This window comes from Camellia sinensis, chromosome 4, assembly GCF_055761805.1.
Source record: "Camellia sinensis isolate YWXY chromosome 4, ASM5576180v1, whole genome shotgun sequence".
NCBI lineage: Eukaryota > Viridiplantae > Streptophyta > Magnoliopsida > Ericales > Theaceae > Camellia > Camellia sinensis.
In genome coordinates, this window is record NC_138964.1 from 53,220,499 (window position 1) to 53,245,053 (window position 24,555).

Genomic DNA, 24,555 nt, shown 5'->3' on the forward strand with positions numbered 1-24,555 from the left:
GTTTTGTAATTTAAGATTTGAAACATTGTAATTATCATTTGCTTATATATATATATATATATATATTTGTAATCTTATGCCTATCTCCGCGTTACTTATGAGACCGTGTGTTAATACCTCTTAAGATCTGTCAAAAAAAAAAAAAAAAGCTTGTTATCTAAAGTGCTTGGACTTAGAATGGAGGCTATATTGACTCCTCCGACCTTCCTGGGATCTTACTTGGTTATTGACTGAAGGACTCTTTAGTGACATTACCCTAACCCTTAGAGTAGAAATTGGGAGATCACACAAAAGCGACATCCTTTGATATATTAGTCAATGTTTCCAACATTACTATATATATTTTTTTATCCCTACACAAATTTTAGATGCCAACATAACACAAATAAGTAATAAGTAACTAGTGTAACACAAGGACTATGATTCTATTAGTAAAAATTTTGTTCATCCCCAATTCACAGGAACTGTTAAATATGGTAACTATATATTTTATCTATTATATATACTATATTATATCTCTTATCGTACTTAGGATTACCGTACTTAGGTCTCTCTCCTCCTAGATAAAAAAGTCTTGTATACACTATTATAATATTCAATATAATATTCTCTCTCTCTCTCTCTCTCTCTCTCTCTCTCTCTCTGTCTCCTAGCTATAAAATTTAAGCATGTATTTCTTCCTCACCGACGGACAGCTAGCCGACAACCTTGCCTTCACTGCTCACTGGAGTCTTCTTCACATATCTATCATGCACCATTTTTTTTTTTCCGGCACCATAGTCGCCCAACGTTCTTCATCCTTTTGTCAACATCATCCCCTTCACTTCACTGCATCTTCCAACTTCAACATCTGCATCGGTTTTCTTCTGGCCTTAGTCTTCTTCTACATCGGCTATGTCCCGGCCATTGTCTTCTTCCCAGCCTTGGGCCACTTCTTCGCTGGTGCTTTCTCCACTCGTCAATTTACCTACTTTTCTCTCATAAGCACAAACCCAAATCTTTAATCTCTCTCTCTCTCTCTCTCTCTCTCTCTCTCTCTCTCTCTCTCTGGCAATCTACACTTTAATTATTATTATTGTTGTTATTATTATTATTATTATTTTCTTCCAATCCAAGCCTGTGTCTTACATCTTCATATATATAATATATTCTTTTTTTGTCCTTTTCCACCAACTTTCACCAATTTTTCTTTTAATTAATTAATTTATTTTTTTCAAACGCCCACATGGGCATGTCTCCTCCACTTTGCTAATTTCAAAAAAAAAAATATATATATATATATATCTTTTGCTTTTCCATAACCCGGGCTTGTTCCCACTCAACCTAAAATGAACAAACAAACAAACAAAAATAAAATTGTACCTGATAATAATAATAATATTATTATTATTAACATGTCTCTCCATTTCGATCCACGTCATTTTTCCTTCTGCTTCAATGTCAAATAGATTTTTATCTTCAAACTTATTTGAGTTTAAGAGGGGTATTACACCCTATATCATAGTAAGCATGGTTATACACCATGCAAATCACCCAAGTCGTCCCCTTGGTGCATCAAAACCACTTAAGACGCCCCATTGGCGCACTTCCTAAGTCGCTCTCTTGGCGGACCACCTACATTGCCCCCTTAGCGCACTCCCTAAACCACCCCTTGGCACATTTTGTTCCTTTCCAAACTGCCTCTGGGCGCACATGGTTCCTTTCCAAGCTATCCCTAGTGCACATGGTTCCCTTCCAAGTCACCCCTTGGCGCATTTCTTCATCTATTGCCATCATCATTCAACACCATGTCATAAGTTACGTACGTGCCACGTTTACTGGTTCAACACTCGTTCTTTTTCTACAATGGTTCAACACAACCATAAACTATCTCCTACCATTAGTTCTGTTAGCTTCGACCCTATTCCTACGACGATCCAACATTACCATAAACTATCTCTAGGCATTAGCTCCATCCTCTGATCTATCTTAGACTTTGCAATCTACTTGCCTTGGATCTATCTATGTTTTATTTTATTTTGGTTTTATTTCATGCTTTAGTTTCTCTCTCCAAACTCAAATTGCTATCCGTACTTGAGTTTGAGGAGAGGTTAAATATAGTAACTATATATTCTATCTATCATACATATCGTATTATATTCATTACCATAGTTAGGATTACTATAGTTAAGTTTCTGTCTTCCTATATAAAGGAGTCTTATATACACTGTTAGAACATTCAATATAATATTCTCTCTCTCTCTCTCTCTCTCTCTGATATTATAACAGGAATAAAACAAAGATTTTAACCAAACAACCAAATAAAATGTCATACGACTGTATAAAAGTTCTAATGCCTTGAAAGTGTTGAGATATTTTTAATAAAAATAAAATAATATATTGTTTTAATAAATTCAATCAATTGTGAGTTACAAAAGAAACTAGGGCTTCCTGGTAGGTATGAGACCACTGGCCACATTGATAGAAATGGCGGTACCTAGTAATAAAGAGACTACTAGCCATAATGCATAATTCCTAAGAGTAGGCTACTAATTACGAAAATTTGTGATTCGCAGTAGTAAGGCTATTGACTACTAAAAGTTGGATCAAATATATTTGATGAATCCAATACGCCTTGATTTAATGTTGTCATGATTTGAAAAATATAAGAATCACATTTGCTCCACGGATTCATGCTGGCATGGTACAAAATTATATATATTTGCACGATGAGTCTAATCAAAAGTATTTACACGTGAGTCTCTAAGAAAATTGTGGCATGTAAGGAATAAAAAAGCCTTATTATGAGATATCCCATATGATGGAGAAAAATGTGTGTGTTTTTGAGTTAAACAACATAAGTGCACAATTACAAATAATAATACTAATAAATATTAAAATGATTTTTAGAATTCAACACAAGTATCAGTTTTAATTTTGTAATAATGTTAATAATAATAGATAAATTAGGTATAATATTATTTTTATTAAAATATCCCAACATAGACTACATTCACAACACTATATGTACACATTAATTAATTAATACCAAACAAAGTAAGGTTTTATTTAAATTACAATGCAAACCACATTCACAACCATACTACACATTAAAACCAAACTAATGTTTGTTTAAATTACATTGCAAACTACATTCACAACCATATATAAATATTCTCTTAATTAATACCAAACAAACTATATGATTTTAACTAATAGGCATCGATTATATATATTTTAGAGATTTAGTTAGGAAGCCAGACAATATTATCTTGACGAAGAGCATGGCAAATAGGAACAGTTCCTGGTTTAACCTTGAGAATTTGAAAGGCCAAGTGCTTGGGATTCCATGCCGACGTATTTTTATGACACACCACTGCACCTTTTGCTTTAGCCCCATCTGCACCTTCCAACGAAAGCATATATGTCTCGGTGGAGCGAATATTGTGGCAATAAAAGACCGCATACGGGTAATTTTGCATATGACACACTGCTGGGTCATCTCGTCCCCCCCTTCCAATCTTTTTGAATCCTGAAATACGATACTCCTGCAATTTTTCTAACTCAGTAGAGAATGCCTGGATATTTTTTCCGAACATGGAAGTGCAGAAATCGATCATGGACTCTAATGAAGTTGCACAATATTTCTGCTCTCCGTGAAAGCTAGATCTCTCACAGCGTTTGATTGTTTCCTTGATAATCTCAGCTTCAACTGAATTGGGTTTTATCAAAAACCGGTTCAGAATTTCGAGAAATTTGTTTGAGGAAAAAGGAATCATCTGAGCAACTTGTCTGGGTAAGAAAGTAACTCCATTTGTTTGTGTTATCGTGAAGTTTAATTTCATCTTTGTGCCTTGTTTGATGTCCTCTTCCAAAAAAAAAGTTGAGCCGTAGTGTGCTGGTTGTTCATACCCATTACCAGTATAGCTACTGTCATAGTACAGATCCCAAGGCGGCCTTATTGGATAGTCGCGTCCTTGGCCAGCAACAACATTGCCTTCTGCACATAGTCAAAAAAAAAAAAAAAACGGTTTTTATAGTAAAAGTTACAAATTTTTGTGATAAAAATTCCGATTTTTGTGAGAAAAATTATGATGTGTGCATCTTTAAAGTTAGGACAAAACCTGTTTTACTTCTATGTTATATGACTCAATAGTACTTTATCACATGTTTTTAAAAATAATTGTATATCCCCATGTGATTTTACGTTACAATATATAAAAAAATTTGAAATCAAATTTTTTAATTTCTAAAAATAAAAATTTTGTTACAAAAATATTTACGGATCAATTTTTATCGTTGTGAAGATAATCGCTAAAAGGTCGCTCCGAAAAGTAAAAAACAAGGCTTTTAACAATTAAATTTTGAAAATGTCACTAATAAATAGACTTTTGGTCTCAAAATGGTTTATTTTTTGAGACAAAGAATTTGATACCAAAATGATAATAATTCATCACTAATGTCTCATTTTCATTGCTAAAAATATAATAACATTTTTCGCAAAAAAAAAAAAATTTGATCCCTAAAAAATAATTTGATTCCTAAATTTTGGTCTCTAAAATCTTAATTTTTTTTTTTTTTGTAGTGTTAGACTAAAATGCAACATTAATTCCATTAGACCCTGTTTGTTTTCAAAAGGTAGAATGGAGGGGATTGATAGTGAGGGGATTAAGTAAAATTTTGTTTATTTTGATGATAGTTGTTACTGTAGCAATTGTTAAATTATTTTTATATAAAATAATAAAACAAATAAAAAAAAATATAAAAAATTAAACATTAATATTTTTTTTAAAAAATTCCAATACATAAAAAATAAAAAAATAATAAAAAAATTTCTAATCTCCTCACTATTTTTCTAATACCATCTCCACCTCCTCCATCTCAATCCCCCTTTCAACCTTCATCTATATCCCCTCCTCCACCCTAATTTCCTCCCCAACTCTACAAACAAACATAACACTAAATAATCTCACCTCCATTCTAATCCCCTCTCATCTATTTAACCCCAAAACAAACAGGCCTAATGTTAACAATAAAAGGATAATTATACCCTTCTTTATCTTCTTCTACTTTTGCTCCTTTTTGTAAGTAAATAAATAAATTTATCTCCATGACTAAGAAAAAAATAAAAAATACTCTACAAAAATCATTTAAGAAACTAGAGTTTTTCAAATATTTTTTTAACAAACTTAAATTTTAATTTTAATATATATTATGATATACATGTATATAACACTTATATATATATATATATATAGACACTGTAATTAATGTATAATTTAATTTGTTATATATATATACATGTTTAATTTAAAATTTTATTAAATAATCAATTGGGATAAAAATTAAAAATTAAATTAAGGTACTTTTAGGATTTAATTTGTTATATATATATATATATGTGTGTGTGTGTGTGTGTGTGTGTGTATGTTTAATTTAAAATGTTATTAAAAAATATAATTTTATGATAATAAATTAGGGTATTTAGTTTAATTTATGAGTTAATTATAAATATATATATATATATTTATGTTTATGTTTATTTTAAAATGCTATTAATAAAGAATTGGGTTAAAAATTAAAAGTTAGATTAACATAATTTGATGCTTAATTTATAATAATAAATTAAGGTATTTAGGTTAATTTAATTTTTTTATATATATAATGTGTGTTTAATTTAAAATGTTATTAAGTAAGGAATTCAGATAAAAATGTAAATATGACTAGTTTTGTCCTTTCACATTAAAATTTAATTTTAACTATTTATTTTTTCTTCCTCACTTTCAAAATAGGCATGTGAGACACCTTCTTCATTAGTATACATGAAAATTGAAACTATAGCATTCTAAGTAAGTTACATGGGAGATATGCTTCTATTTTTAAAAGACAAGAAAGTAAAGTGCTATCGAGTTATACCACAATGAATTTTACCCTTAACCAACTAGGCCTAATTTACTTGGCCACTATGACGCTTCTAAGGACTTAGTTCTAAGGCCCCGTTTGTTTTCAGAGATAGAATGGAGGAGATTGATAGTGAGGGGATTAATAGTGAAGGGATTGTTAGTGAGGAGATTAAGTAAAATTGTGTTTGTTTTGATGATAGTTGTTAGTGTAGGGATTGTTAAATTATTTTTATATAAAATAAATATAAAATAATAAAACAAATAAAAAAATACAAAAACTTTAAACATTAATGTTTTAAAAAAAAATGCCCAACATGTAAAAAAAATTTAAAAAATAAAAATAAAATAAAAAATTTCCAAAAAAAAAAACAAAATAAAATTATGATTTTTACTTAACAAAAAATACAAAAAATTAAATATTAATATTAAAAAAAAATGGCCGACATGTAAAAAATAAAATAAAAAATAAATAAAAATAAAAAATTTCTACTCCACCGGACTATTTTTCTAATACTAAGTCCTGGAAGCCCATCCGAATCCCCTTAGGGAGGCCCATCCTAATACGGAGCTCACTATCAATCCCCTTCCCATCTCTCAAAACAAACATAATATTAGTGGGTCCCACCTCACTACCAATCAAAAAAGGAGAAGAAGAAAGGTCATTCAATCACAACAAGAATCAGCAGATTTTGCTTTCATTCTTACGTGAGGAGCATTTAAAATTCCTTAGGTGCTTCTTATGTGAAGAAAATTATTAGAATCAGACCAAATTACTAGTTAAAGCAACATTAGAATATAAGCTACTCTACCTTATTGATAATTACTGGAGAATTACTTATTGGTTCAATTTTAGAAACCAGTCCCTTTTCTTTGGGTTAATATTTCCTTATAATTTTTTCATTCTCAGCCACAGATGCACCTTACAGCAAGTGGCAGTGCCAGATCATGTATTATTGGTATAAGAAGGTTAAAGCCATGCCAGGTTCTGATATGGGAGGATTCACTAGGGTTTTGCATTCAGGAAATCCAGACAATTTGATGGAGGAGATTCCAACTTTTGTGGTTGACCCTTTTCCAGACGGGCTGGACTGGGTAAGAGTCTTTTTTTTGTCAGTACTTAGGACTTGCTATTCTACATTCTGTAGTTTTTTTAGTAACTGTTATTACTTTTTTTAGATGTGGTTTGAATTTTATAAGTTCAAAATGAAATGAGCCCGATTTTAAATGCTTCCAGTGAGTTTTTGTTTATATGGAGATGATGTTATTGCTTTTTAGTGGTCTTATATGGTGTTTTTGGTTAACGGAAATACTAGGTTGTGGTACCTAGAATCTCAAACTAATTTAGATTGGGCCTTTTCCTGTGTTCTCTTTTTCTCATCCACAACCTCATAACTAAAAATATTTCTTTGGGATATAGTTTTTATTGAAACTCAAAAGCACTTTTAATAACTCTGTAATTTAAAGATTTTAAGGGATATACCAATTGAATTCTAGATTGAAATTTGAGAGATCTCACACTTCTTGAAATGATTAGCTATAAAAGATCTCTACTTCTTTCACTCAAATGGGTGTCCAACCAAACTGAATAGGACATACAATTTTATAAATTTTGTCCATCCAGCAAACAATATTTGATTTGCAGATCCATAATGGGGGGTAAGGTTGTATATCCAGACCCTACTTTAGTGGGAGTTTTGTACACTGGGTTCATCCATAATGTGAGATCATCCAGCATCACATTTGAATTACTTTATATATATATATATATATATATATTTACAAATAGCATTATGAATGTTTTTAAGCCCAGTTCTGTGCTTAATCTTTTCATGTGTGTGTTATTCTTGGGTATTATAGAATAATTTCATATTATCTGATTTTCAATTTTTCTTGTTGCTGGTGTTATGTTAACTATGTTCAGTATTTCACCATGACTCAAACCAAATAATGCTAAGTTATAAATTTGAATGCACTTTTAATTTCATGTGCACTTTTTATTACATATATTAACATTAACAACCCAATGAGTAACGGTTACCAGTTTTCAATAATATTTGTGCTCGACAGTAAATATGTAATAAAAATTGAAAAAATATATGAACCTAGTTACAACAAATGTTGGCCAACAGCAATTCCCCCAAAAATCATTCTAAGAGTAAATATTCTACAAGAATATTATTTTTACAGATTGTCTTTTTTTTTTTTCGTAGGAGTTTGATTTGTAGTTTTTTTGTTGGTTAGTTTAATCATATGAAAATAAGTCAATTTTGGGCATTCTGCATATTGAAGACCCATTTCTACTACTTGGTCTAAACTTGAGCACATCGAATTCAACAAGCTGCTGTGAGAGCTCGACTGAGTCCATTTCAGACAATTTTAATAATTTAAATTATTTATTATGCAAGGCTCATTGACTACTATTAAAAAAAATTACGTTAATCGAATATTTGTAGTAATATGGTCAAATGATATATATTTTTTAGTTATGCGTTAATGATTTTGACTGCTAAGTTATGCTTGAGGAAATACCAAATTTTGTTGCATCTTAGATTAATGATTGATAGTTGTGGATTTACTTATAGATCACTTAATGATTTTTAGCCTCCTACTATATTTGATTTTTAGCTTCCTACTATATTTGAAGGTGCGATTATTACAATGTTTTATAAGACGTGGGCAATGGGTGTATTGGAAAATGTTCTTGCATCTTTCCATTCCATTTCTTGATTTTCTGATTGCATTACTACATTTGCTTTATTTTGCAGTTGGTGTCTTCAGAAAGAAAGGTACCAAACTATATGAAGCAAGCTTGAAGGATGAGAAGCGTTTACATCAATGGCTTCATTGTTAAATTAAGCAAGTGTTTTAGTAAATAAATTTAATTTTCCCATCATGTTTACACTTTCAAAATATTCTGTAATTGACATTTGATGTAGAATTTTCCCATCATGTGTTTGTGTGGAATTATTATTTTGGGTTGGATAATTCAGATTTGTATAGAATTTGATGTTAAAAGATCAAATTTTTGTATTGTTGAAACGAAATAGAAATAGATATATGTATTATTTTGTTTAAATACAGGGTGCAGGTTGTACGAAATAAATACAGGTTGTGAAGAAATTAATTATAATAAATAAAAAAAACTAAATAAAGTTTTTGGCAATTAAATGTTTAGTAGCGAAAAAAAAAAAAGAAGTGAATTTGTTAGTGACTAACCAATTGGTAGCCAAAAAGGAAATCAATATTTTTAGTGACTAAATATTTGGTAGCCATAAAGAATTCAAAGATTTTTGGTGACTAAAAATTTAGTAGATAAAAATAAATGAAGACTTTCGGCTACTAAATGGTTAGTAGCCAAAAGTTTAATAAAATTAACAAATCAATATTTTTGGCGACTAAATTCTTTAGTCCCTAAATGTAGTAATGTTGTGACTAAAATTTATTCCCGACAAAAAGTTTTAGTCGCTGAAAATTTAATTTATTTTATTTGAACACTTTTGGCGACTAAATATTTAGTCGCCAAAACATACCCTTTCCCGACTACTCAGAGTTTGGTAGCCGAATAATCTTTGCCGACTAACCAGAGTTTAGTAGCCAAAACATTCACTTTCAGCGACCAAAAATAGTTTAGTCGCCAATACTATCGCCGACAGGGTATAGACGACTAGTTTGGCGACAAAATATTTTAGTCGCTAATTGTTTCGGCGACCAAAAATGGGGCTTTTGGCGACCAATATTTTGGTCGCCAAAAGTGGCATTTCCTATAGTGCAAACAAACGGGGCCTAAAGGGGAAGTCGTGAGTTCAACTCTCCCTACAGGGAATTGAATTAAGTGGCAAGCAAGGATGTAGAGGCTAACTCCCATAGGTACTAATTTAACAACTAACAACTGATTTTTGCTAATAAAAAAAAATGAATAAGAAAGTTATATATTTTATAAAAGTTAATTTTTTTGCAATAAAAATTATATATTTTGTGATATAAGTTATACTGTTTTTTCGTACACAGTGCATACCATCATTTTGGGTGCACATTTTAACTTTTCTCTAAATGTGTGCTCTTAAAAAGATGCTACAATGGTATAAATTACCATTGATTCTGTTGTTTTTTTGTAAGGAAAAAGCTTTGGGCCCCAGTGGGGCTACTGGGGTCCCGTGTGATTGGTCTAAAAAAAAAAAACTGTTTTTTTTTTTTTTAATTTTTTTTATATGTTTTTCGCCAATCCCATGCTGTCACGTCACTGAAGATGCGACCCCCACTGGAGGTCCGAAGCATGGCTCGTTTTTGTAAACAGGTGGCAGAATAGTTTTTTCACCTTGCAATCTCACCCTTACCATGACAATGCTAATCCCACCCTTGAATGAGATTACTAGTCCCATAGGATTAACAAACTCGTGGTATTTTAACACAACCAAACATGAATTTGGTAAGCCCACAGATGTTTAGTTCAATTCTCTATCTTTTAGTGTTGTGTTTGGATTTACATAGATATTTAAAAAATTATAAAAGGAAAAAAATATATATATGAAGAAGATATGAATGAAACATAAGTTCATTTTTTTTTTTCCATTTTTCTTTTCAAATTTATATCTAAATCCATAATTAAAATATAATCTAAAATTCCAAACAAACATTTAGACATAAGGGAGCGTTTGGCTGAATTTGAAGGCCAACCTGAGGGTAGAAGCTTCTTGAGAGTCCTAGGCATGGGAGTGTTTTGCAAAACCATGTTCCAGTAAGCTTCGGGAGATACTGCTGCATGCCCTGCCACCAGTGTCAACTGAAAAAAAAAAAAAAAAGGAAATTTTTATTACCAAAATAGTGAAGGAAAAAAAAAAATCTATCGCAAACTTCTTCTAATAATAAATTATCTAGTCGGTTCAATAAAAAAAATCCATTGCAAACTTCTTGTAATAATAAATTATCTAGTCGGTTCAATAAATATGTTTATGTGATGTGTCTTTACAATTGTATGGGGGTGATGTAGAAATTTTTTTAACTCTCTTATGTTTTAGACAAATTAATTACATATTCTTTTTAGGTTCCATTTGATTAGAAAAATAAATAAATGAGTGAAAATAATATAAAGTGAAGTGAAAGGAGAAAAAAAAATGAAGTGAAGTGAAGTGAAGTGAAGTGAAGTGAAAGAAAAGGAAAAGAAAATACTCTTTTTTTATATGAATTTGATTATGACGAAAATTTTGAAAGAAAATAAGAAATGTAATTTATAAGTAACTGCTTTCATAATAAATTAATTTTTTTTTTTAATATTTTCCTATATTTTTTTGCAAAAAAACAAGAAGTTTAGTTATCATACTATTATGAGTTGTGCATGAAAATTAAATTATTTTTTTTTTTTTTTAAACTTTCACCACTTTAATGCCAAACAAATTTAGGAAAAAAAAATATATATATATATATTTTTTCTTTTCTTTTTTATTTTTATTTTTTTTTATATTTTCGTCACTTTCTACCATTGCTATACTTTCTACCATTTTCATCCTAACTAAACTTTACTTTAGCTATAAGGTGAAAGCACACTCACTAGATAGGTCAAATTTATCGTATAACATTTCATAACATACGTATGATTTTAAAAATTGGTCAGTTAGATGACAAAAAGTATATATCCGTCGTATATTTCATGATGAGTAATGTTATTGAGGCCTAAAATTAAACTCGTTTTTCAAACATAATGAATGTTTTATATATCATTGAGTCTAAAACGTGAGTTATATATTATTTTTCTTCTATGATTCCATCATCAATGTTTAAGAAACAAATACAAAAGTTGGAGAAAATGGTTTCTTTGATTTGAGGAATTTGGAAATTTAAGCACTTAATTGAAAGAAATATGAATTTGGAAATTTAAGCACTTAACTGAAAGAAATGTGAAGATGGGGAGGAAATTGAACTCCATTGAAGCTGAGAATCTTCAAAAGAACTGCAAAACTTAAGAAGATGGCTTGGACAGGATCCTAATTACAAGAATATATTATCCTAATTACAAGAAAATAGTGAATAAATTATAACTTATCATTGGTCGAGCATATGAACACCTACTAAATCATTTTTACTTAAAAAGGCACATTTAAAAAAATTTACTACTTTTATGGGGAAAGTTTTCAACATTTGTGATTTGTGTTATGTTAATTTGTATTAAAAGTTATGCATGACAAACTTATCATGTGATGATGCATTTTGGTCAGTAGAAGATGGGTTGGACAGGATCCAGATGCTCCACGAGTCGACTGACCTTCGTCTTCCCAACAACACCTGCAATAAGTCCAACAGGAAGGTTCCAAAGTACGAGTGGTTCCCTCCTGAGGACCCTCCGACGATCAAGTTAGTTAAGTACATGGAGAGGAAGAAGAGACTTAGAAAGAATTGAGAGCAAAGTGAGAGAGTGTGTGGGTGATTTTTTTACCAAATGTCCTTCAGCTTCCCTATATCTCTTACCAATCATTCCCTTGTCCATTTACGTTGTCCTATTGGTCAAAAGTCTATGACCTACTTGTCACCGGCCATGGCGGTTTCACCACGCCTTAAGGGGAGACGGCCTTATTACATTTAATGCTTGACAGTCTCATTTAATGCTTGGCACGTGGGGCCCAATGGCGTGTAAGGTTTTTATATTCCATGTGGCCAATTCCCTGCTTGACATGTACCCAGCTGGTAGTTGGGTTTGACTGCCATGGGTTCTCTAATTGAGGCCACTATTGGGCCTTATGATGATAATTAATCAACTGGTTATCTGGGTAGCCCATGCAGATTACGGGTTGGGCCCTCCTAGGCTGTACCCATCAGTAGTCCCCCATTCTCGAGTACATCTTTAGTCCAACGAAGGGAATGAGAACAGTAATAGTAGTCCCCTAAGTCATGAAGAAGCGATCGACCAACTGCTTTATGGCAAGAGAGCGAAGAAATTGACCGCGAGGGCCGACTGTGAATGAAGGCTGAACGGGTAGGTCATTGAAGTACGGTAGATAGCTGAAAATGGTTGACCGCTAAATATGACTGACTACTAAAATTAGCCGACCATTGATAAATCTGAATCTGGCTGACCGATGGATCTAGTTGACCGGCGGATCTGGCCGGTCGCCCCTTAAAATGTAGTCTAATCGCTAAGCACTTGAGTGCTTCTGTTATGCGCAGGACTCGAGGAATGGTGATCTACATGATGACTTGATTCGTGGGCCCATATTCAATAATGGATTAGACGTGAGGCAAAAAAAGATGAACAGTGGTTAAGAGGACTAATCTAGCCCGTCCATGTGGAAGAATCTAGCCCACTGATGTAGAGTTGAACTGTTTTGAATGTGGAGGGTTTTCTGAAGCGCGTGAATTTGAAGAGTTTGGCCATTAACCAACTGACTTTCCTCTTTCCTTCCACGCTTAGCAATTTTTCAAACTGGCAAACTTTGACTGAGATCCATGGAATACTGGCAAACCCTGGGCCTTCTTACTTGTGCGATTTACACACTTAATCTCAAAGAACCAAATTATTCCAAACTTCTCTTTCTTTGTCTCCCATGACTCCCATCTCTACCATATTTTCGACTTCTTAGCTCTTGCATCCGAAACCATATGCTGAAATGTGAGACAGATGGAACGAGAGAATCCTCATTCCCTAGTTATCGACCCACTGGGTGATAACAACAGAGTAGCCCTAGCAGAAAAGTACAAGGTGAAGAAAATGGTAGAAGGGATAGCAAAGAGGTCATCTCGCCTAATCAATTCGATAATGATTTTGGCCGCTCAACCCATCAGCTAGGTAGCCCCTGACCACTGGTATATGAAGCAAATAAATCAATGTTGACGGCCTTGGATCTGAAAGAGATTCGAACAAAGTACCAAATTCTTGAAGATATAGAGTTGAGGTTCCCTACAACGGAGGAAAGAACTTCTGACGCTAGGCCAATGGAGTTCTCCTTATATGAGAAGGCATTACATGGGGTCTGAGGTTGCTACTCCCCCAACTCGCCATCGATGTCTTGAACTGGCTAGAGGCGGCACTAGGCCAGTTAGTGTCAAACGCTTGAAAAATCTTGTTCGCGAGGAAAATTTTGTGGCCGCGGGAAACCGAAGGGGAGAACATGACAATAAATAAGTTATTCTCCTATTACAAGGCATCTGGCCAGCAAAAGACTTGGGTAGCCCCGCAAACATTTTTTTGGCAGGAAACTGGTAACTGGGCTGTCCTCCTCAGTAAAGAGACAGAGAACCAAGTGGTTTTACTTATTTGTAAATGGTGGTAGGGGAGTTCGAACAACCTGGAAGATTCCTACCAAGTCGGTAAAGCCAACCTTGACCGCTGCAAAAGAGAAGAGAGTGCAGATGGTCAAGAAGTTCAAGGACAAGAAAGGGCTGAACTGGGTTGACCTGGTAAGACCCTCTGCCTTATTTGCCCTTGGGTTGGATTATGAGCCTGCCGATGAAGACCCTACTCTTGAAGAAGTAGAGGCAAGGAGGAAGGCTCAAGAAGTTGAAGATCAGAGCATTTGTCACGGCTGACATATTGAAAGAGAAGCAATTGAGCCCTGCCCCAAAATGATATGCCCATAGGGTTGCTTGCCTCCGTCTAAAGGCCTTGGCCATGTAGGACTTGAAGAATTTAATCCCTTTTGAGCCCTTAGTTGATCCCATTAAGCAGAAAAATAAAGCTAACTTGGAGAGGCTAAAGAAGAAGAGGGCTACTCCAAAAGATAGGGAAGAAGGGAAAAAATCCAAAAGGGCAAGAAAGGTGGTTTTTGAACCAGTTAGGGTGGCAGAGCAGAGGTAGGAGGTTGAGGCTTTGAGGCTTGAAGCAGAAGCGGAGAGGGCTGAGGCTGACCCCCCCTGTTGCTAAACTAGTTGATTTAGGCCAATTTGAAGAAAAAGAGTCTGACCAAGTGTCTAAGCCCCCGCAGTCAGAAAAAGCAAATACTACAAAGGAAGAAGTAACCAGGGTTGAGCAAAGGGCAGAGACTGAGCGCCTAGTTGAGATGGTGAGCACCACTGCTCGGCACTTGAGCGCAGTGATCGGTGTGCCCCTAACTAACCCTGGCAAGCCTTCTAACGTACTGGGCAATGTGAAGGCCGCCTATGACAGAATACTGGGGGCGATCGACGATGCAACTGTTAGGGATGTATCTCGATTTGGGGAGGTGGAGTTGATGAGAGCATTCGGCTCTGTGCACATGGAGTCACTGACTCTAGCAGCCGCTCTGTTTGGGAAAAAGATTGATGGCAAGGCTGGATCTGGTGTAGACCAGAGCCCAAGCAAAGCAAGCTAGGTCTAAGCTGCAGATAGGGGTGTGCGGGGTGCGGTTCGGGCGATTTAAGGGTAAAATTACAAACCGAATGGCGGGTTGGCGGATTGGCAAATTGCAGTTTAGGCGATTTTTGGCAGATTGGCAGATTGAAGAATATTGTAACCAATTATTATACATTTGTATAAAATGTAACACTAATTTGTATAATATTTTTTAGATATATAACACAAAGTAATTTTACATAATATGTTTCATATATATAACTACTAATTTGTAATAAATTTATATTTTAAATCTCTCTCACGCTCATTTTTATATTGAAATTTCATTGGAAGTTAAAAAATATATATGTATTAACTATAGCGGAGTGGAGCGGTTTAGTTGGCGGATTATAAATTTTAAATTTTAAACCGCGGTTAGCGGTTAGAACGGTGCGGATTGATGCGGATCGGTGTGATTTTAGCGGATTAGGCGGTATTTTGCATAGCCCTAACTGCAGATGGCAAAGTCGGAAATCAAACGCTGGCGTAAACTGGCACAAAATACTTGCGCCAAAGGAATCCTGCATGCTAAAAAAAAAAAGAAAAAAAAAACTAAAGTCCTGGCCATTGTGTAGAGTCATGTAGCCGATCGCACAATAATTGAGCAAGCTACGACGACTGCAAAGTTGGAGAAGGTGAGAGGAGAACTTGCCCCGTTCGAGTTGACTAAGAAAAACTTAGCCGATGTCAAGACTCAGCTAGGTCAGTCTGCAGCTGACTTAGCAGTTGCTTGCCATAGAATAATGGCCATAGCGTTTGAAGCAGTTATTGAACAAAAGAAAATGGTTGAAGTCTAGCAGGCTTGTACTATGGTCAGAGAGCAACTGGAAGAAGCGCTGAGCAACAATGAGGAATTGCATGATCTATCTCTGAAGGAGAAGGAAGAAAAAGACATGCAAATTGTTGATTTGATAAAGAGTCTGGCTGCTGAGAGGCCTACCTTGGAGGCTGAGAGGGCTAAGAATGCAGAGCTTACAACGTCCCTAGCTTCTGAGCTTGTTGTCTACCCTGACTTCTACGCAGCTATTGTTGAACAGTTTAAGCAGTCCTTCGAGTTTCAAATGACGGTAGATACAGTTGTGGCAACAAGCTTAGCGAATGAGAGGGATAATAGGGCTGGTCCCTCTAGCTCCAGAGGTGCTGAATTAGTCGAAGGTGTAGACACCCCATTTTTGACCGTCCGCAAGACTTGAGCACTTTGTCCTGAGCACTCGATGATGAAAGTTGCATTGTGTGTGGTTTGAATTCTCAACGAATGAATCTAAGTTCAAGCCCGGAAACAATCCCAAAACTTTTCTATTTACACTATTCTTACTCAGAGGTTCATTTTTGAACATTGTGCCAGCTTGTACTGAGCCTGAAATAGAGGGACAGGGGAGTGTATTGGGGCTCGGCCATGCCTCATTAGGAGCCGGCCATGGCCATTTGGGGACAGCCGTGCCTTTTAGGCGATGAACACTGTTCTGGGCGGGAGCCCAGCAGTTATCTATTTTTGAAGATATTTTTGACCTTTTTTCCTCAAATTCTATAAATACGAGCTCTTGTCTCTGTTTTGAGGGTGGAAAATTTGCCAAAGTGCTTAAACACACACTTGAGAGCTCCTTCTTCCTTAGCAAGTCATCTTTGAGCAAACCTATCACCCTTGAATCATATCTATACACCATAAACATCGTTAAACCTTAACCGTAGAGTCTTTGTTGCAAACTTGAGAGTGCCTTTGGATTGAGTTTGGTTCATAACAAGAGCTTGTCCTCTTCAAGACGTATAAAGCTTACTACCTTTCTCTTTGCTTTCATTCCTGTCTCTCTATCTATTTATTGTGTTTTTGTATTGTGTTGAATCTATTTCAAGTGTTGAAACTTGGGTTTGAATAGCTACCAAAGGTAGAGAGGGTTAACACCCTTTCTTGCACCTTACTTCATAACTCATCCCCTTGATTTCACCACAATTTTTCTTGGCTTCAAACTAATTTTTAGAGTTTAAAAGGGCTAAAAAATATGGTTTAGAAGTCTCAAAAGTGGAGAGGTTAGCCACTCCTCCTTGTTCTTGCTTGCTAGTTTGGTATCCCCTTGTAATTTCCTATCTTGTTATGCTCTTTAGCTCTTGTTTACCCACTGTTTTTCACCTATTAGGGGCTGTTTAGGGCTGTTTTAAATTATTTAATTAGTTTACGCTTTGAATACTTCGCTTGTTATGTTGTAAGTCCTCATGACTTCGGTTGTGTAAGCCTTAGACACCAAGCCATTCGAGTTGATAGCCTTTCTTTACTTAATCTTTATGTTAAAAGTGTCATTCTAATAATCAATCAATCTCGCTTAATCATTTCTGCAACCTCCCTATTTTCTTCTTTTCTTTTGTTGGAGAGTTGTTTCAAACGATTGATGGTTATTCAAGGCATGAAAAAGAAATCTATGCTCAATGGCTTAATCTCTACGAGGTTCATCGTCAAGGCGTAGTCTCTCTTTCATGTCATGACTCACTTCTCGTTTGATTTTTCTTCTCATTGAGTGGACTTAACTATCACTTTGGAACAAATGGGTTAAAGAATGGAATGGACTAAGCAAATTGGCTTAAAATCGATGAACCAACATAAAAAAAATATGAGTAAAATTGCTTAGGATCGGCCGGACGTTATGCCGAGTCCATCGGGTCAAGAGTCGTCACACATCAATTCATGATGTTTTGATGATCCTTGAGGTGTGCCTACCTCCCTCCTTGAGCTCACCTTATGATAGGAGGGAGGGGTGGTTGTCGTTCATTGCATTTATTGATTTTGTCCAATTATGTTCGAAATCATTAAGACATCAACTTGTGCTTATTGGTGATTTCAGCATCGACTTCATTCTTCTCTTGAGCTTCCCCATGACAGAGAGGAGCAGAAGGGACAAACAGGGCTCAGAAAGGCTCTGTCTGCACTGATTTCACCTCAGAGCACAAAACAGATTTTTGACTTACATTTAGGGCACAGCCGACCTTGTTTGGACCCGGCCGGGCTTCATTAGGGGCCGGCCGGCCTCCAATGTTTGGCAAACAGAGTGTTTTTGCAGAAACAGAGGGCAGTGGCTGAAGGTGAAATAAGGTAGATTCCCAGGAAGGCAGACAGAGTTACTTCTGAAAACTGTCATGTGCATGCAATCCTCATGCACCTTTGGTTTATTATGTCATTATTAATGTTGTAATTATTCTTCGTGTAATTAGTATTATTGTAATTATTATTATTGTTGTTTATTACATTGATTGTAATTGTTGTAGCTTGTTAGCTTAAAAAGCTAATCGCGTTAGATAGCTTAATATCCTTGTTGTAATAAATTGGGTAACTAGTTTATTTCTTATTAATTATTCAAATTTGTAATAGCTTTAATTCGGACACTCAGACATTCATTCGAAACCCTCTTGTACGAGAGCGAAATATGTAATAATTGTGTATGTCTTCCAACCCTATTTCTTTCTCCCTTTTATTTACTCGCTTATAATGGTAAAATAGAGCATTATGTTTTCTTAGCATTTTTCACGATTCACATACACTCGTCTTGCATCCATTTGGGTCCGGCTCATCATACTAACCAATGTCAATTTCAATTTCACAACTCGAATATGTGCTTTATCGCATGCCTTGGATTGGTTCATATTTCCATATTAGTAGCTGGACTCGTTAATTACATATTGTATGTGTCGCATTAGTCATGTTACATTATTTAGAAGGTTTCTAGACTTAGTCTTGCTAAGGTTTCTTTCTGGACTCAGTCTTACTGAGCGCCTCGGTCGGTCGGATTAATCTAGAATATTCAAGATTTGCAACATAGATAAAGGATGTGAAGATTTTTTCTCATTGATGCTTGGCCTTGCCAAAGTTAACTTGTACAATTCTTTGAAAAGAATAACAAAATACAGTAGAAATTTGGGCCAGATATAACAATAACATAAATGAATACATGAGGAAAAGACTTCACATTTTATTGAAAATACCGCCTAAGGTGTTCAGCATTCCATGGGTGAGGAAGATCACCGCCTTCCATGTCTTGTAAGCGGTAAGTACTTGGTCATGGTCTGGACTTGACGATATATGACCCTTCCCATTTGGCTGCTAACTTGCCCTCAGCTGGGTTTTGGGTTGCCAAAGTTGCTTCTCTCAAAACTAAGTCCCCCACAACAAATTCTTTGGGTATGAGGCTAGTCTAACGGCAGCAGACTCCCGCAATTCCTTAATAAGGTATAGTTCAGCCCGTTGCAACTCTTCATTCAAATGTAGGTCTGGATGTATCACCCGGGGGGTTGGCAAGACGATCTCCACAGGGATGACCGCCTCAGTGTCGTATGTCAAGCGAAAAGGGGTCTCTTCTATAGGGGTCCGTGATGTCGTCCTATAAGCCCAGAGTACATTCGGTAATTACTCTGCCCAGAGTCCCTTAAAAGCCTCTAACTTGGTCTTGATAATTTTCAACAGTTTGTAACTTCAACTTGCCAATTAGCCTGAGGGTGACCTAGCGAGGAAAAACATGTCTTGATACTAAGTCCCTCGTAGAACTCCCTGAACTTGGCGTTGCCAAATTGTTTCCCATTATTTGACACGATGGCCTGTGGAACTCCAAATCTGCATACAACAGATTGCCAGATGAACATGGTGGTGTTACGCTCGGTGATCTTGGCAAAGGGCTCTACTTCTACCAATTTAATGAAGTAATCAATGGCAACTCCGGCGACCTTGACTTGCCCTTTACTAGTCGGTAGAGGGCCTATGAGATCAATCCCCCACTTGGCAAAGGGATAGGGGCTGCTGAGTGTGATTAGTTCTGATAGAGCGTGAAGTATGTTGGCCAAGTGCTGGCACTAATCACATTTTAACACAAAATCATTAGCATCCTGACTAAGTATAAGCCAGAAGTAGCCCATGTGGAGAATCTTATAAGCCAACGATCATCCCCCATAATAGTTGCCATAAATTCCTTTATGGATTTCCCGCATAACATATGCCTGCTTCACATTTGAGATATGGACGTGAAAATCCTCGTTTGTACAATATCCCTTCAACGACGATATATTTAGCCGACCGAGCTCTGATCTTTTCAGCTTCCTTTCTATCATCTGGTAGTACCCCTTGTTCCAAGAACTGCTCTATGTCCTGCGCCCATGGGATGTGTTCGTTCTCAAGTAAATGAACTTCTTGTTGGTTCTAAGAAATTGCTAGGTGTTCTAGATATTTAACTCTGACTTCTTGGCTGATGTCAAACTGATCAGTTGAGGCTAACTGAGCCATCTCATTTGCTTGGGCATTTTCTAACTTTGGAATATGCCTGATTTGAAAACTGTTGAAGACACACGTGAGGGGTAAAACAGTATCTCTGTACGATTTCATTTTTTCCTCCTTTGCGTCGAATTCTCCATTGATCTGACCAACTACCAACTGTGAGTCACTGAAGATTCAAATCCGGTCTACTCCAATATCTTTAGCCAACCAGAGGCCTGCTATATTTAGACTAAAATCCGCTTCATTGTTACTTGCCTTAAATTGAAATCGAAGTGCGCATTTGAAATCCTCACCTTCAGGAGTGGTAAGTATTAGTCCAACTCCCCTCCCTTCCTTCTTGGAAGAACCGTCAATGTTCAAAGTCCAAGAGTGGGGGTCAGTCTCCTTAGGAGTCGTCTCAACTGGTGAGGAAGGTGTGTTTGGAGCGACATTTGTGAATTCTAGTATGAAGTTTGCTACAGCCTGCCCCTTAACAGCTGTCCAAGGTCGATAAGAAATTTCATACTGACCCAACTCGACAAACCATTGCATAAGTCTGCTAGATCACTCAGGTTGTTGCATAACCTTTTTCAGTGGTTGGTCAGTAAGGACCACAATAGAATGAGCTTGAAAGTATGGTCGGAGTCGTCTGGAGCCTGTGACGAGAGCTAATGCTAATTTTTCCAATAAAGGATAATTATGTTTTGCTCCCCTAAGTGTTCGGCTAATGTAGTAGACTGGGCGTTGGACTGAATTTTCCTCTTTAATTAGGGTCACACTGATTGCCATATTGGAGACGACCAGATAAAAAAAGAAAGTACTTCTCTTAGGACTATTTAAGAGAGGAAATGAAGGTTCACCACATATTGCTTCAATTACTGAAAAGCGTCCTCACACTTATCATTCTAAGTAATGGCCTTTCTAAGCACCTTGAAAAATGGAAGGCATCTTTCCATTTCCCTAGAAATGAATCGATTAAGGGCGACCACTCTACTAGTGAGCTGTTGAACTTCTTTCACAGTCTTGGGAGACTTCATTTCCACGAACATCTTGATCTTTTCTGGATTGGCTTTGATTCCTTTGTGGCTGACCATAAAGCCCAAAAACTTGCCGAACCCTATGCCAAAAGCACGCTTCTCAGGATTCAACTTCATCTTGTACTTTCATAGAGTCTGGAAGGTCTCCCTCAGGTCGGATAAATGGTCGAAAGCAAGTTTGCTTTTAACCCGCATGTCATCTACATACACTTCCATATTCATGCTGATCTGATCCTTGAACATTGTGTTGGCCAACCTCTGATAAGTGACCCCTGCATTCTTCAGGCCTAATGGCATGACTTGATAGTGGTAAGTCCCTCGATCAATGATGAAAGGCGTATGTTCTTGGTCTGTTGCATGCATGAGGATCTGATTATAGCCTGAGAAGGCGTCCATAAAGTTGAGCATCTAATGATCTGTAGTCGCATCAACCAGCAAGTCTATCCTGGGGAGAGGATAGCTATACTTTGGGCATGCTCTATTAAGGTCTGAGTAGTCGACGCAAAATCTCCACTTTCCATTACTCTTGCAAACTAAGACTACGCTAGACAACCACTTAGGATAATCCACATTCTTGATAAATCTGGCTTTTAACAATTTGTCCACTTCTTCAACAATGAGATTGTTACGCTCTAGATGAGAGATGCACTGATTTTGGCGAACCGGTCTAAACTGAGGCCAAATGCTAAGGCGGTGAGTGGTAATAGAAGGGTTGATTCCTAGCATGTCCTCATTGGTACAAGCAAAGATGTCCTTATACTAGGTGATGAGGGCTGTGAGATCAACCTTAGGTTGAGGGCTCAGCTGGCTGCCTATTCTAGCTGTCTTCTTGGGGTCTGCAGGATTAATGGATACTTCAATTAATTCTTTAACTGGCTTAGCCTGAATCACTTCTTCTTCGTCTCTAATGTCGAGGCCTTCGATGATCTTGGCCTCCTTTAATTTAAACTCCTTCAACAAGGCAACATAGCATTTTCTGGCGATGACCTGCTCTCCTCTTACGGTGCCAACTCCATGGTCAGTCCGAAATTTCATTGCCAAGTGGTAGGTGGATGTCACTACCTGAAAAGGTGTTAAGAGTCGTTTGCCCAAGTATAACATTGTAGGCAGAGGGACAATCTACGACCAAGAAGTGAAGAGCTTTGTGGCTTGCTTGGGGTACTTCCTAATAGTGACTGGGATGTCAATCGACCCTAGGGAAGTCACTCGATCGCCTATAAAACCCACAAAAGGGGTCAACAAAGGTGATAGTTTCTCTTCTTTAATCTTAAGCTGCCTGAAAGTGCTAAAGAAAATGTTGTCAGATGAACTGTCATTGACCACAAGTACTCTCCGAATATTGTCGTTAAAGATGATGGAAGAGATAACAAGCAGATCATCATGGGGGTATCTGACCCCTACACAGTCTGCATCAGTGAAAGTGATGGGTTCTGACCACTGCTTGGGCTATTTATAGGGTCAGCCAATAGTTGTCACTTCTTTATCTGACCCTTGTCGGATTTTCCTAAGCCCAGCTCGCTGTGCCAATCGCGAGGGTCCGCCGCACATGAGACCTCTTGCTATGACTCTAATTTTCCCCAAAGGTGGTAGGGCCCTGCTGTGAGCTAGATGTTGTTATTGGGCTCTATAATCATCCCGCCTAGGTGGGTTAACTTGCCTAGGATTGGAGGGTCAGCTCTAAGCCTCTAATGTGGTCAGCCCGTGGTAAATCAGCTTAAATGGCTTTGGCTGATTAACTCCTTCACTTGATCTTTAAGATTGACACAATCCTCAGTGTTGTGGCCATGGTCGTAGTGAAAGCGACAATACTTGGACTGGTCCCATTTGGTAGAGGGGGTTCTCAAAGGCTGGGGCTATTTGAGGTTGTAACCATGTTGGATTTATTTCAAGACTTGCTCCATGGAGGAGTTGAGTGCGGTATGCCGCTCGAACCGACCGGTTGAGTGAGATAGAGTTGATCGGTCTGAGCGTGGAGGTCGGTCTGAATATCGGGGAGATCGGCTAGGATATCGAGAATGTCCAGGTTTAGGCTATTTTCTTTGCTCTTTGGATTGTGAAAGTTTGGATGTGAAGTCTTGGTGAGCTACCAAAGAATCTTCGGCATTCATGTATTTCTGGGTTTTGGTTAGGAGGGCTGCCATGGAGCTTGCAGGATTTTTGAAAAGGGAAAAAAGGAAGTCAGATGGGCGCAACCTGGCCTATGACCTTGTCATCGTTCTCTTCAACTTGTAAGGCCTTAGTATTGAAGCAAGTGATAAAGCTACGCAAGGATTCTCCTTCCGTTTGTCGAATGTTTAGCAACTGAGTCGTTAAACGTCGTTAACGCTGAGCGCCAATAAAATGGCTCAAGAAGTACTTGCTCAGTTGGTCAAAAGAAGTCACAGAGTCAGGCTTAAGCTGACTACACTAGAGTCACGCCGATCCCTTGAGTGCAATTAGGAAGGCATGACACATGACTCATCAGGAAAAGCGTAGAGGATCATGAGTGTTTTGTAGGCTTCCAAATGATCAACAGGGTCAATGGTGCCGTCAAAGGTGTCGATTGATAGCATTTTAAACTTATGAGGTAGGGGTTTATCTTTGATAGAGGCGGCAAATGGAGAGTTAGCGGTAGAGGAGGCTTTGTTTTGCATATTGTGCATGACCCCCTGTAGCTAGAGTTTAATAGCTTGCAATTCTCCATCCTAAACGGGAGCATTGTCTCCTTTGGCCTAAGATAGGGGTTGGACGCTGCTAGCTTCTCCTTTATGAATGACAATGTGCTATTGTTGATGGCGATTTTGGAAACGTTGAGGGTCATTCTAGTTAGGCTGTGAGCCTTGAGAGGGGACAGGTAGGCCATTCAGATTTGTGGTTGAGCTTGCAGGGTGAATGATGGGAAAAGCGGTCCTTGAGGTGCATGTTGTTGATTAGGATGGTTATTTTGGGCTTGGTTCTAGTTTGGAGTAATATTTTGTGGTGGTGAAGGAGGAAGAGCAGGCGGATCACGTTAAAGTAAGGCATGGATTAAGGCTTGGTTTTGTTCAACTAAGCAGTTAATGTTGTTGGCGAGCTCTGTGAAGTATGGAGGTGGGTTATTTGGGTTTGAGAGCTCGGCTTGAGGATTTCTGGTGGTAT

At 36.8% G+C, this 24,555-nt stretch overlaps 1 protein-coding gene across 13 annotated transcripts in view; it reads right to left on the reverse strand.

Annotated features, from left to right (window-relative positions):
• Positions 1 to 3,021: 3,021 nt before the first annotated feature.
• Positions 3,022 to 24,555, reverse strand: part of LOC114268018 (BURP domain protein RD22-like) — a 56,462-nt gene continuing 34,928 nt past the window's right edge. For 2 of the 13 annotated variants that reach the window (XM_082924905.1, XM_082924906.1), the window contains exons 3-5: positions 11,764 to 11,826; positions 10,557 to 10,662; positions 3,022 to 3,979 (exon numbers count right to left, since the gene is read on the reverse strand). In XM_082924905.1, coding sequence (XP_082781031.1) covers positions 3,225 to 3,979; positions 10,557 to 10,662; positions 11,764 to 11,802 — 900 coding nt within the window. In that variant the 5' untranslated portion in view covers positions 11,803 to 11,826 and the 3' untranslated portion in view covers positions 3,022 to 3,224. Of the gene's footprint in view, positions 3,980 to 10,556; positions 10,663 to 11,763; positions 11,933 to 12,063; positions 12,206 to 24,555 lie in introns of those variants that run through there. The other 11 variants (XM_082924903.1, XM_082924904.1, XM_082924913.1 and 8 more) reach the window with 9 other exon arrangements.